The sequence below is a fragment of the Stereum hirsutum genome, assembly GCF_000264905.1.
Source record: "Stereum hirsutum FP-91666 SS1 unplaced genomic scaffold STEHIscaffold_9, whole genome shotgun sequence".
Lineage (NCBI taxonomy): Eukaryota > Fungi > Basidiomycota > Agaricomycetes > Russulales > Stereaceae > Stereum > Stereum hirsutum.
In genome coordinates, this window is record NW_006763139.1 from 76,757 (window position 1) to 89,472 (window position 12,716).

At 48.3% G+C, this 12,716-nt stretch overlaps 3 protein-coding genes across 3 annotated transcripts; all 3 read left to right on the plus strand.

Annotated features, from left to right (window-relative positions):
* Window positions 1–2,814: 2,814 nt before the first annotated feature.
* STEHIDRAFT_157858 (uncharacterized protein) lies at window positions 2,815–4,978 on the plus strand (the record flags this gene model as incomplete). The annotated part of the gene is made up of 9 exons (XM_007305269.1): window positions 2,815–2,833; window positions 2,893–3,003; window positions 3,076–3,339; window positions 3,398–3,461; window positions 3,521–3,856; window positions 3,924–4,344; window positions 4,416–4,636; window positions 4,699–4,832; window positions 4,926–4,978. 9 exons carry the CDS (start codon window positions 2,815–2,817, stop codon window positions 4,976–4,978), a joined length of 1,623 nt encoding a protein of 540 aa, XP_007305331.1.
* A 1,737-nt stretch (window positions 4,979–6,715) lies between these two features.
* Window positions 6,716–7,123, plus strand: STEHIDRAFT_157859 (uncharacterized protein; the record flags this gene model as incomplete). The annotated part of the gene is made up of 1 exon (XM_007305270.1): window positions 6,716–7,123. One exon carries the CDS (start codon window positions 6,716–6,718, stop codon window positions 7,121–7,123), a length of 408 nt encoding a protein of 135 aa, XP_007305332.1.
* Window positions 7,124–10,492: 3,369 nt separating this feature from the next.
* Window positions 10,493–12,596, plus strand: STEHIDRAFT_59772 (lanosterol 14-alpha-demethylase; the record flags this gene model as incomplete). The annotated part of the gene is made up of 9 exons (XM_007305168.1): window positions 10,493–10,597; window positions 10,665–10,781; window positions 10,840–10,962; window positions 11,017–11,356; window positions 11,430–11,560; window positions 11,621–11,796; window positions 11,859–12,312; window positions 12,374–12,466; window positions 12,534–12,596. The coding sequence occupies 9 exons, from the start codon at window positions 10,493–10,495 to the stop codon at window positions 12,594–12,596; spliced, it is 1,602 nt and encodes a 533-aa protein (XP_007305230.1).
* Between the last annotated feature and the right edge of the window lie 120 nt (window positions 12,597–12,716).

Genomic DNA, 12,716 nt, shown 5'->3' on the forward strand with positions numbered 1-12,716 from the left:
GGAGCATAATTTTCGGATTATTTGGGGAGTTATATAGCTGTATAAGATGAGCAGCTAGCCTGAGGAAGTACTGTCCATGTTATATTCTACGAGAGGATGAGAAACGTGAAGGAGGAGGTCAAGCAGGAGATTGTTCGAAACGCGTGCTGTTTGTTAGATCTTATCATAATCTTATCTTTTGCGGATAGCGGGTCCGTACGGGTGGCGCCGCCACACTTTCTACTCTTTCCGAACCGCCATCACCTTTTCCTCGACGATCTTTGACTCTATGAGCTCGGGCTATAAGCTTTATTCTTGCCTACAGACTTCACGTCGTGTATTTTGCCACAGATACAGACTCAGGACTTCAATCTGTGCCTAGACAGCCGTTATGCTGCTTGCCCCTTGGGAACCCGAACGGATTCCTCTCTCAATGCATCCAACATGGGTCAAGGGTCACTTGTGCATACCAAGTGTACCAGCCAACGCTCTGTATCTGACCGTCTTTGTTTCATAAAGTCATATACTATGACTCTTTACTAAACTAAAAAGCTTACCTTACACAGGACGCTTTGATGAGTGGTCAACCGTTCGTTCCGCGGCCTCTCGGTACCATCCAGTCCCAGAGTCATATCCGCTCGAGGGCGAAGTTCGTGCTCAACAGTCGCAGGGGTAAGTCCATACTCTTTCAAGGTCCTCGGGGCTCCGCAAGCTTTGCTTCTTGACCAAACTGACTGTGCTCCTCGCTCATCCTGCATGGACGCTGCTGGAGTGACTGGTGATTCTCGTACATGTCACGTACGATACTTCATCAGAATAGCAGAGCATCTACTTTGCTCCAAGGATATTGGCTGTGCACTGTTCTCATGAGACTATTCTGACCGCATTAAGCCAGATCCTGTACGCCACGCTCAAGGACTGCTTCGTTGGCGGTGCCAGAGAAAGAACGAGTAGAATGTGCTGTTCAAAATCACACTACTGTGCTGCATACATGTGTCTGCGTTCTCATCATCTCACTGCCCGCGTTTTATTAATATAAATCGGTCTGCCGGTATTTATTTTTATCCCTTCCCTACATTGTTTGCCGTTCTGGGCTGGACTAGACCATTCAGCTCAACGCACAATACTGGTGTATCAATCCTTTCCAGAGCTGATGATTGGTGTTCTCAGGAAGGCGATGCGTCGAAAGCTTTTGGCGCTATTGGCATTATCAGCCGCCCGGTAGGCCTCTGCTTCTCTCAATCGTGCTGTCCCTCCTAAATTTATACCATGCTTTTTTGCATTGATTTATTCATCGCCCGCTTCTACATCTTGACCGTTCTTTAGAGATTCACTTTCCGTGCTTTAATGGAGCATATGAACCCCCAGCTCCCACTTTGGATTCGCCTTCCCTCCCCTTTGGCACCATAAAATGTGAGAGCTGACGCTTCATTTATCATGTCTATAAATGGCGGCCAAAGGTTGGCAGTGTCCTAGGGCTGGGTGAAGCTATTAGAAGTGCTTTTACCGCTCGTTTACATCGTGTTCGACCTCTCTTGATTCCTCGGCGCCGTACTGTGAGACCCTTCATACCAATATGTCCCAGTGTCAACGTTTTTGCACAACGTGATCGTTATCGACGACCACCAGCAGTTATTGGGAGCACAAAGATTTTGAACCCGTCGAGAATCATGTATGGTAGGCGCTTTGTGAAGGATACTTTAATAGTTGCTTTGCGTCGCGGAAAAAGAAAGAACCAGCCCATGCTTTTGCTCGGAGCTAAGCTGATCTTTTCCGAGGAGCAGCGCTCTAAGGATACGACCCGTTTTCATCTGGGAAATGAGCCATAAACAGATGGTCCCCGATCGTGAATACTGCTTCCGTTGGTCGTTCTCTTTGTTTCTAAGGTTGCTCCATGTTGGGGGCTATGCGTTTACAATGTTCGCGTCTTGCAATAGTCTTCGGTCATTCATTCCTCCGATCTCCCCTCGCAGCCTGCACGTCGCCGACATGATATCTTCTGACCCAGCTCCGATGTCTTTCATAGGGACGTTCTGATGGAATCGCACCTTGACCGCACCCGAAATGATTCTAGGGCTTCTTGCCAGTTTTATCACGATGGCGATTTTTAGAAGAAAACCACGCTTGCGGTGTGTGTTGCTGCTCCAACCGCGTTTTCAGCGTTTCTGCTATGCTATTTTAGTCCTATTCTGAGCGACATCGCATTCTTTGCTCCACTGCTCGTGGTTCAGGCAGTATCAAAAGCCTATTATGAAGAAATCAGATGCACAGGATGCACGGCTGCTGTATGCATACCTAAGTATGGATCAAGCAAAGCGGAATCAATCACTTAGGCGCAACGTGATGACTGAAATCGTGTATGTGTATGTACATGAATGCATAGCAGTTGGCGCTTTCTATTTGTGCTATCACGATTGAATCACCTCATCCTCATACGACCACCCGAGCTCTGTATAAAATAACCCTAGTATGCCCCTTTATATACTTGCATCGCCTGCACCACATCTCCACTGTTTGTACTTCAAGTTGCTCTACCTTCTTCTGTTCAGAACGAGTCTTCTGGTGTCGCCGATAGCCTTGACATCACTCAACGCACACTCGTGATACTTTGGGATCCCTTCTTGCATCCAGTATGTCGTTTTCCCTTATTTTGGTACTTCCCGTATTCCGGAGTATAACGCGTCAGGCCGTTGTTTCGTTCCTCTACCCAAAGTCGAGTTAATTGCTCGTTATTCAACTCTTTGAAGGTACTAGTATATGTGGACGTTGCGCATTCGTTCGAGGCACGCTGACATGCTCGCTCAGTGACTCGTTCTAGTGGTTGTTCAGATCAAAATGGCTAGCTCTGGACACGGTATGTATGATCACTCTCGATATCTCATATGCGAGCGATACTTATTTTTGTGGGTTTAGACTATTTGAATGAACTCAATCAGTATTTACAAGCACGACTACAACTGTGCAACTGGACTTTTGAATCGTCTGGGGCGAGCAGCGCTCCTGATTGGACCGCTTATTTGCATGGTATGTTGTACTGATTTATCGTCAAAGTGTTTTCGAAGTAATTCTCACTGTGCCACTAAACGAATATACTAGTGGACGGCCAGATTGTAGCATACGGGAAGGGAATTTCCAAGACCGGTGCAAAAGTTGAAGCTGCGCGGCAGTACCTTGTGCTACCCCAATTGCGTACCCAGAGTAAATCGATTCCGAATACCCAAAGCGAATCAATTCCCGATAACCAGAGCGAATCAATTTCCGACACCCAGAGCGAAGCAAATCCCGATACCCAGAGCGAAGCAATTCCCGATACCCATAGCGAATCGATATCCGATACCCAGAGCGAATCCATTCCGGATGGTAAACACTTTATCTCATCCATCGCGTTCCCTTTTATCCCTATTAACATTGTCTACAGTGGAAGAGAAGATACAGATTTACCGACCGCCCAACAACCTGGAGCTCAGTGACGTTGATGAAGCGTATGTCCTCATTGTTACAGCTCTCCAGATTTCCTTGAGTATTGAACATCCCACGATAGTGCACGCGGCAATGCCACATCGGAAGTCTTAACTGCGGAAGATTTAACCGCATTAGGAAAACAACTTCCGCACGGTGGATGTCGCTACTCCGCGTATGCCCCGACAAATGCAATAGACTGGCTGTCGCGAAATAGAAAAAATACCCTCTTGGCCGATATGAAGAAGGCAGGTATCAGGGGACCTTTCCCATATGTGCTCCACACTTTTGCGGATGCGCTCGCTTTGTGTCCAACCGCCACCATCAATCTCACCACATGGGCCACACGTCTATCCAACCTTTCTGGCCTAAATGTAGTAACCATTCCCAAAGGAGAAGTGCCAGGATTTTCTACGGAGTAAGTCGCGTCATGAGTATCTCCCAGTAGATGTGGTGATCATTTGACGTACCTCTAAATGAAGTAGTGAAGATGACAGAGAGCCAGATGAAGGCGGAATGGATGCAGGTTCAAGGCCTACCACAGAGACATTTCGCCTGCGTGGTGGTGCAGGCAACGCATCCTCGGAATCAGATGATACGGACAACTGGTATACACCTGAGGAAAGTCCTTTCATGCAGCCTTATTCGGACCACGATCGTATAATGGACAGTGTTCAAGCCATGGACATCGACGACGACGCTCCTGGTACTAATCATGCCACGGAACGTAACGAAGATCCTGATAGGGATGTGCGTTCGTATGAGGTGCAGCGTCATCCTGGATACGACGACACAAGCCCGCAGCTGTTATGGAGAAATCGTCCCAACTCTGGGAATGTACACACACTCTACCTCAGTCTAGCCGTGACACCGTCTGTGTCTATTGAGGTGCAATCTGAATTCTTGGTCAGTGAAATTCTTTCTTTCAGAAGCTGGAGTCAAATCCTCTTGATGTTTCTCAAAGATACTTGACCTAGTTCGGTTGCCTCCCTCACCATTCTAAAAGTGACAATATAACACCAACCTTCCCTGTTGATCCTAATTTTCAGCCTATCGCCGCCTTTGTCGAGAAGTTCAAAGTGGAGACCCAAGAGGAAGAAAGCCTCATTTGTAGATCCGAAGGAAATATTTCACTTCTAGGTCCAGAATACAAGGACGAGACCCCTCGAGAGGCATATGACTTTTTGGGGTCTGATTTGTGAGAGACTTTGTGGGCTTTTCATCCTTTGTTATATTTCTCAATGAATTTTTTTTTCGTAGTGTTCATCGCGGACACAAAGCTCCTGAACGCACAAGGAAGGATACGTCGAAGAAGACTACTCAATACGGCGTCCAAGTCACAGCAGCCGCGATTCCTAGTGCTACTTTCAACTTTATGACAACGCGGGAGGAAGGTACTGAATCGAATGATAGTGGGGCACGTCAATGCTGAGCTAGGAAGAGATTGATTATCTTTTCATTTAACTTCTCATCGTCATATTATGTAGACCGCAACGGAATGGGTTGTGGAGAAGTCTCTCGCGCAACCATCAACAATTGAGACTCGGTCGACCAAATCATATGATATGGACTATAGGACATGGTCAAAGCCCCCCTACTCCAGCTCTATGGAAGTATCTTTTGGCATGACGACCCGGTTATGCCTTCCCAAGACACTACAGGTATATAGATGCACACGCACTAATCCTGACAATTGAACACTAATTCAAGCATTTAGATGATACATGGCACGTCCTTTTGCATGCGAAACCGAATAAATATGTGGGTTCAACACCCGGAAGGGTTTTACTGTTACGTAGCAGTCGATATATGCGTGAGTGCCGTAGTTGAGGAAGTCAGTCTCTGGACTCATTGCATCGCAGACTTATGTGAAGGACATTTATACACGAGAGTCCCTAATTATAAGGGGCACAGTTCCTGTCTCGGAAGCTCCATTGAAAGGCGAAAAAAATGATAAGGGTAAGGTTTATTCTCTTTGATCTAGGTTTGCACTGATGAACGTTTCATATTTGAGGCAGAACGGTCAAGGAACATGCAACTAGTACCAAAATCCTTACTATCCAATATGTTCAAGAGATCACGGTCCGATCCACCCATGGGAAGGGCTCTTTCACAAAAATTACAAAATGACCTTGAGGGGCTTGATACCAAAGATGATCCTCCGTTTTTCACAGACACAAAGGTCTTTTGGAAAAGGATGGACTCAAAGGAGGAAGGGGTAAAGATATTTGGAGCTCGGTTTCCGCCGAAGGCCAGTGGGTAACTGATATCGCTCATCGGTTATTCATAGCAGGCAGTCACGTCGTTCAATATATGCCTTATTCCATACAACCAATTATCCTAACATAAATATCGAGATCAAATGTGTGAGAGAAACTTACAGTAATCGCCAAAGCCAACGATTACATTTTCAACTTCCAGAGCGGTCGATGGTATACAGAGGGGGGACGTAGATCAACGTCAAATGTGATTTGATGGCGAGCCGTTTTAGTAGCACATGACGTTGGTCTCGAGAGGAAAGGAGTTGGAAGCTCAAAGGGTCGCTGCTCGAGCACGTCTAGTAGTTACCCATTCCGCCAAAGTTCGATTCAGAGCCATGGGCAGATTCGTGATCCTGTCGCGCCGTTCTACCCCACCCACCACCTTCCTCCGTATGAATCTCGACCGGAATTACACGTCCGGTTCGTCGTCAGCATTGAACAACTTTGCATCGTTAACGCCATGGGTGTGGCAGAGAAAGCCGACTGGAGGGTGACGCAACGGAAGATTCGAGGATGTAGGATCAGCTGGAGCCTTAGAACGAAAGATCCAGACAAGGCAAAATTCGAAAAATAATGACTAACATGTGCATGTGAAACTGGTTCGACGGGCGTACCATTCAAAGATAGGAAAATCAAATGACGGGGGAAAGTCGAGAGGAGACAGTGGTCGCATAGAATATCTTCGAATGGACGGACGGCAGGTAGTCGGCTACGGGAAGGGTCTCAACGTTCTACCGCGATGAGGGCCAAAATCGGATGAAGAACTACGCAATAATCTGTCCAGAGAGATATGCGAATGTCAGATATGAACTTTGAGGACAACAAAAACGCGATTACGGAGTCCGAGCGTGGCAAAGCAAAACGCACCGAAAAAAGACGCATGCATACATTCACCCTTCCGCACGCCTAGGCATACATAACATCGAATTCATCCTATCTGCCCACACATCGTGCCCTAGCGCACGTAATCTCAGCTACACGCGCAGGACGTTCGTTCCCCTATCGATATTATCTATATGCGCCTGTACGATGTGCACGCTGCGTCCCACCCCCCGGCTATACTTCTCGATATCCTTCTGAATCTCCGTCCCCGTCTTCGCTTCCCTCCCTTCTCCCCTGCCAATCTTTCTCCCACTTCCCCAGCATGCTCACCACCACCGTCGCATCCGAAGTGCGCGTCTACTCCTCGCTTGGGACATGCAAGTGAGGTGGCGGGGGCGGCAAGGCGTTATATCTGTGAGGTCGTAGGGCTTGTGAGCTCGGTAGAGGGGTTGGAATGCGAGGAGTTTAGTTTTGGGAGAGCATTTGTCGGTGATGGTGGTGGTGGTGGTGGCGGCAATCCAGTCGTACCTCCAACGCAGCCAAACGGTTCTTCCTCGTCCATGCTGAGCCAGCGCAATTTAACTTGTGGCGCGAACTTGTAACTTGACTTGCCTGCCAAATCGGGCATGACTTAATGGAACAAACTTGTGGCACTTGCGTACCTCTCACTTGTGGCGCACTTGTGCTCCTATAATCCTCGATAACCATGTAGCTCACCAGCGATGACACCCATAAGTATCACACCTGGTGTGCCCTACATGGTTATTCTCCCTCTTCCCGTGTTGACGCGTATCTCAACTACGAATCTTTGTTACTCCTGCTCCGACTCGCTCGTCGATCACTTAGTCTCGGTTATAGCGGGCTTAAACCTCCACTGCGTACACTCTTGCGTAATGATTTCTCGAGCTAGCGCTGTAGCTGGAACCTACCCTCGGAGATTTGATTTGTCTAGACGGGCTATAGATGTCCAGCATGGCGATACGGGCCATTGCAAAGATGGAATCCTTGGGACCAACTTGGGACTTCCATCGATGATATAACCCTCCCGTTGAGGTCAAACAGAGCGGTAAACTTCACGCGTACGGGTTATATCTGAGTGGAGTCCCGAAGTCATTATGACCTCTTTCGACCATGGCGAAACACTAGCCTTTTGTTATCTCGATCTCTTAACGTTCTCTTCACTCTAGTTTTCCCGGTCAGCATGTGTCTGAAATACCTTTTCCGCTGCTACATTCAGCACACTGATCAACTTATGACATGGTGTATGATTCACTTGCGTGTGCTTGTGTCAAACTTGTATGACTGCAGTAATGCAAACTTGAGCAAACTTGTAGGGCCAAGTTTCTCAAGCGAGCTTGTAAAGCACGCATGCTGACTTGCAAGTTAACTAAGGTAGCCTAGTCTGTCGAAGTAAATGTGATCATCCAGTATATATCTAGTCGCTATGAAAGTCTCGCTGTACTTGGATACTGGGGACGCCCAAGTCATCGCTATTGGCATGCTAAAAGTGATGCTTTAGTGGGCACCAGTAGTGGAAAGCTCAGCATCGGTCAAGGTACTTAGTAGGAGGCAGGCAATACATTGATGAGCTAGCGCTTCTGATAAATACGATGGTCTTTGACTACTGTGTCCGCGGAGGCATCATCTACAGTATCCGAGTCCTTACTTGTGATGCTTGTGGTACAGAGGCAAACGGCCAGCTACCCGTTGGCGATTGTGCACGCGAACTAGTCAAACGCGTGATTACATGTAGGTATGTCCGACAAGGCATGGTAAGTGTTATACCAGTGGTAGAAGGACATATTGATGCCTCATGATCTCAGAAGTTTCACAAGTGTGCCAAGCTATACAAGTTCGTAAACGCAAGTTTGACAGCCAAGTGAGCTTGCAAACTTGCAAGTTAACTGGGACAAATTAACTTGTACACCGACAAGTTTGCGCAAGTTAACTTTTGGGCGTCGCAAGTTCGTATTACAAGTTAAAATGTGAACCCTCGTCCATGCTTCGACTTCTTCGCCCATTCTGTTCGACTCCATCACCATCTTCAACTTCCTCAACACCCATAACGTCTTTCCTCTGAAGACCACTACGACCGCAACTGCGACCATGCCACTTCCTTCCACCCGTTTCCTGACTCTTATCCCGTACCTTCCGATCAGCCACTGATGAGGACGAGGATGGATCGGTTGAGCGTGAGCGAAGGATGGCATTCCTGCAACGGAGGTAGTTATTGACGTCGTACCATGGAGGGAAAAGGGGGGATAGGACATGGGAAGTGGGAAATGGGAAGTGGGGAGGACGGGATGGAGGTTGTGGCCTGCGAGGACGGAAGAATGAGATATCAGCATCTGATCGGCACGTGAGACAAAAAAGAGCATGATACGAGGAGAAAAGAAAAGAAAAAGAAAAAGAAAAAAGGAACATGTAGCACGGATATGTCCTCAGAGTTGAGACGAGTTCGCTGGCACACAAGCGTCGAAAAAAGTCGAACTCGAACACGTTTGGTACTCGTGCGAAGTCGAGCGTGATGAACGGTGCAAGGGAGTATGATGGTCTTCATACATGCCTGTTGGTATCTAGAGCCTGATCGTAGGAAGCTGCATATATGCATCGTTCCTGAATGCCTGCGTCAAGCTCGACGCTGAAGCACTTTTGGTGGAGACGACGTCATGGCTACAGCCATGATGACTTCACACCTAAGCGTACAGTGCCACATCGACCAGCCAGACATCTCAGCCACGAACAGAAAATTTGCGCTCGATAGCGCGTCGAAATCATAAAAACACGCACTAAGAGGGAAAGAACCAGCAAAACTCACCCACGACTTCTATCCCTCTGGAACCACTTCTACACATCCCGTACACCGAAGGAGAGTCTAGAGTAAATAGGGCCGTTCGTTATACGGTCTTTCGAGGTGTTTCGGGTGGCCAGCCATATGACCCAGTTCTAGTATTCGAAACTGAAGATTTGACTGAGAGGTGACGGTCATGGTGGGTGGGTTGGGTGAAGGCAACGGCAAGCTCGCACCCTGAGGCTCGTGCATAGTGTCCGACGTCACCAAAGCTGTAGAGGTTGAGGTCGACGAGAGCCATAGCTTTCAGATGATATGTCGAGTTATATCGCCATACAAGACGAAATACGGTAGTAATTATCCTGAGGAGGTGCTTTCCATGTTATACTCGACGAGAGGATGAGAAATGGGATGCACGCCAAGCAAGAGGTTGAGTTATGACGTCGTCCATCGCAAAAATAAACGGGTGGCGCGCCACTCTGCTCTTCTCGAACCACCAACATCAACTCTCACTTGCCCATCCTCTGGCCTTGATCTTACTGATAAAGCTCTACGAAATTCCTCGTATAGTCATCGCTTGTACCGCATACAATAAGGGGGGTGTGCAGTATATTTATGCCCGATTCGATACGCTACTACTTAGTGGTGAGGCAATCCTTGGGCAATCCTGCGCGAGCCAGTGCCAGCAGATTGTAAGTTTTGATTTTCTGTCAACCTCCTGGCCCATATTCGAGCCTTAGACTGCCATTTGACTCCCGATTTTGATGGTGTCGTGGGAAATCTCCGATTGAGTGGAAAACGTACGAGTATTGGAGGTGCTGCCTTTCGATACGCGTGGTTCGATTTTCTTCATATCTCGGCGTTCTTACTCGTTGCTGATTATGTGTCGAATCTGTACGCACTCCGTTCACAGAACACCTTATGAAGTGCACACACTGAAAGTAATACTATCATCCGAGTATCTTACGATTCTGAATCTCACCATCAAGAGGGGCTACAAAGTCACCGTCATCACCTTCGGTGATTCGTACTCTACGATTGGTGGAGCTGATAAATCGTACGTTTTTAGTGGGTGGAGTCGTCTCTAGGTGCTGAGAACTCCAACTCATAAGGTCCTACGGCCGGACTCCAGGTAGTCTTGCAAAATATCAGGTGTCCATTCCTCGTATCCACTGACACAATGTTGTCCCTCTCAGACGAATCCTCGTCTCGACTCTTCCAATATACTCTACTCCTCTCCAGTCTTCCTCTGCTTGCTATCACTTTGAACGTTGTTCGACAGTTGGTGAGTTGCTGCTTAAACCCAAGCGTACGCCGACTCCTTCCCCTCATCGAACCCGTTGCATTTCTAGATCCAGCCAAGGGACAAATCATTGCCTCCCGAAATCTTTCATTGGATACCGTTTGTTGGATCCGCTATCGAATACGGCAACGATCCCATCAAATTTTTCTTCAAGTGTCAACAGAAGGTACGTCCTATTCGCCCTTGCATTCAACGTCTCCTTCGCCCATACTAGGGTTTCGCAGTACGGCGATATCTTCACCTTCGTCTTGTTCGGCCGTAAAGTCACCGTCGCTTTAGGTGCGAAGGGCAACGACTTCGTGTTAGGAGGAAAGCACGCTAATCTGTCTGCGGAGGATGCTTACGCAGTGCGTTTTCTCATCATCCTCGTATACATCCTTCCATTGACCGACTTTTCATAGCACCTCACCACACCCGTCTTTGGTAAAGACGTCATCCACGACGTTCCTAACGAGATTTTCATGCAACAGAAGAAGTTCGTGAAGGCGGGTCTCACTACTGAGAGTTTCAGAGCATACGTAGGAATGATCGAGGATGAGGTGTCAAACTTCATGGACCGTGATCCATCCTTTCGCACGTATCAAGCCGTCGCTCCGGAAGTCGATAATTGGGGCCGCTTCGATGCTCATAAGGTAATGGCGCAAATGACTATACTGACCGCTTCAAGGACCTTGCAAGGGAGGGAGGTGAGGAGCGGTTTGGACAAGACGTTTGCGCAGCTCTACGAGGACTTGGACGGCGGTAAGTCTTCATTTGCTTCTATCGATTGTAAGCAAGGTATACTGAGATCGGATTCCCGCATCATTTGCCACAGGCTTCAAGCCTATCAACTTCCTGTTCCCAAACTTACCTCTGGAGAGCTATAGGAAACGGGATCACGCACAACAGAAGATGACCGAGTTCTACCTCGACATCATCAACAAGAGGAAGACGGGAATTTCACCGGTGAGTGGGCTTTGAATGTTATTTGACTCTACCTCTTATGTTTCGTACTCGCCCTTCCAGAGCGATGATACCGATATGATTTCTGTCCTCTGCAACCAGAGCTACCGTGACGGGCGTACGCTTCCGGACCATGAAGTCGCTCATCTCATGATCGCTCTTCTCATGGCCGGTCAGCATACAAGTGCCACGTCGGGGTCCTGGGTTCTTCTCCGTCTTGCTGCCAATCCGGACGTCGCGTAAGCGCATTCCCTATCTCACAGCACTTATGAATATCATAGCTAACGTCCTTGGACTGTAGTGAGGCGCTTTACAAGGAACAGGTCCAGCACTTTTCGAACGACGACGGAACACTTCGCTCTCCCATCTACGAAGAACTCAAAGCTCTCCCCATCCTGGACTCCGTCATCCGCGAATCCCTCCGCGTTCATCCTCCGATCCATTCCGTCATGCGCTACGTCCGTGCAAACATCCCCGTTCCCACTGCCTTGGCCGCACCGTCCGAGGACGGTATCTACGTCGTCCCAAAAGGCCATCACGTCCTCGCCAGTCCGGCGTTCAGTCAAGTCGACCCGAGAGTGTGGAGGGATAGTGAGAAGTGGGATCCCAGTCGTTGGATGGACAAGGATGGACAGGCGCAGAATGCACTGAGAAGTTCTGATGAGGGTGATACTCCGGGAAAGGGGGTGAGCAGAGGGACGGAGAGCCCGTATCAGCCGTTTGGAGCGGGTAAGCATCGGTGCATTGGCGAGCAGGTGAGTTATCATTGTTGTGTTTTTTTTACGTTGCACGACACTTACTACTCTTTGGTTGAAGTTTGCCTACCTACAGCTCGGCACTGTCATCTCGACGATCGTACGTAAGATAGAGATGCGCCTACCGACGTCATTTCCGAAGAACAATTACCATGTCAGTCTTTCTCTCACTCTCGTGCTTGTTGCTTTCCGAGAATGGCGTACTCATGATCATTTCAAAGACGCTTATTACTTCACCATCTGAGCCTCGCATGATTTCATACCGCAGAAGGAGGCTAGCGTAGAGATCTGTCTGCATGGCCGAGTTCGCTTGTATGCCACATGTGTCTCCTTGAGAGATGTGCGTCTTCGACGTGCACGTATGGTTCGATCCTATCCCATCTGAACTTGTCGACGTCGTATGT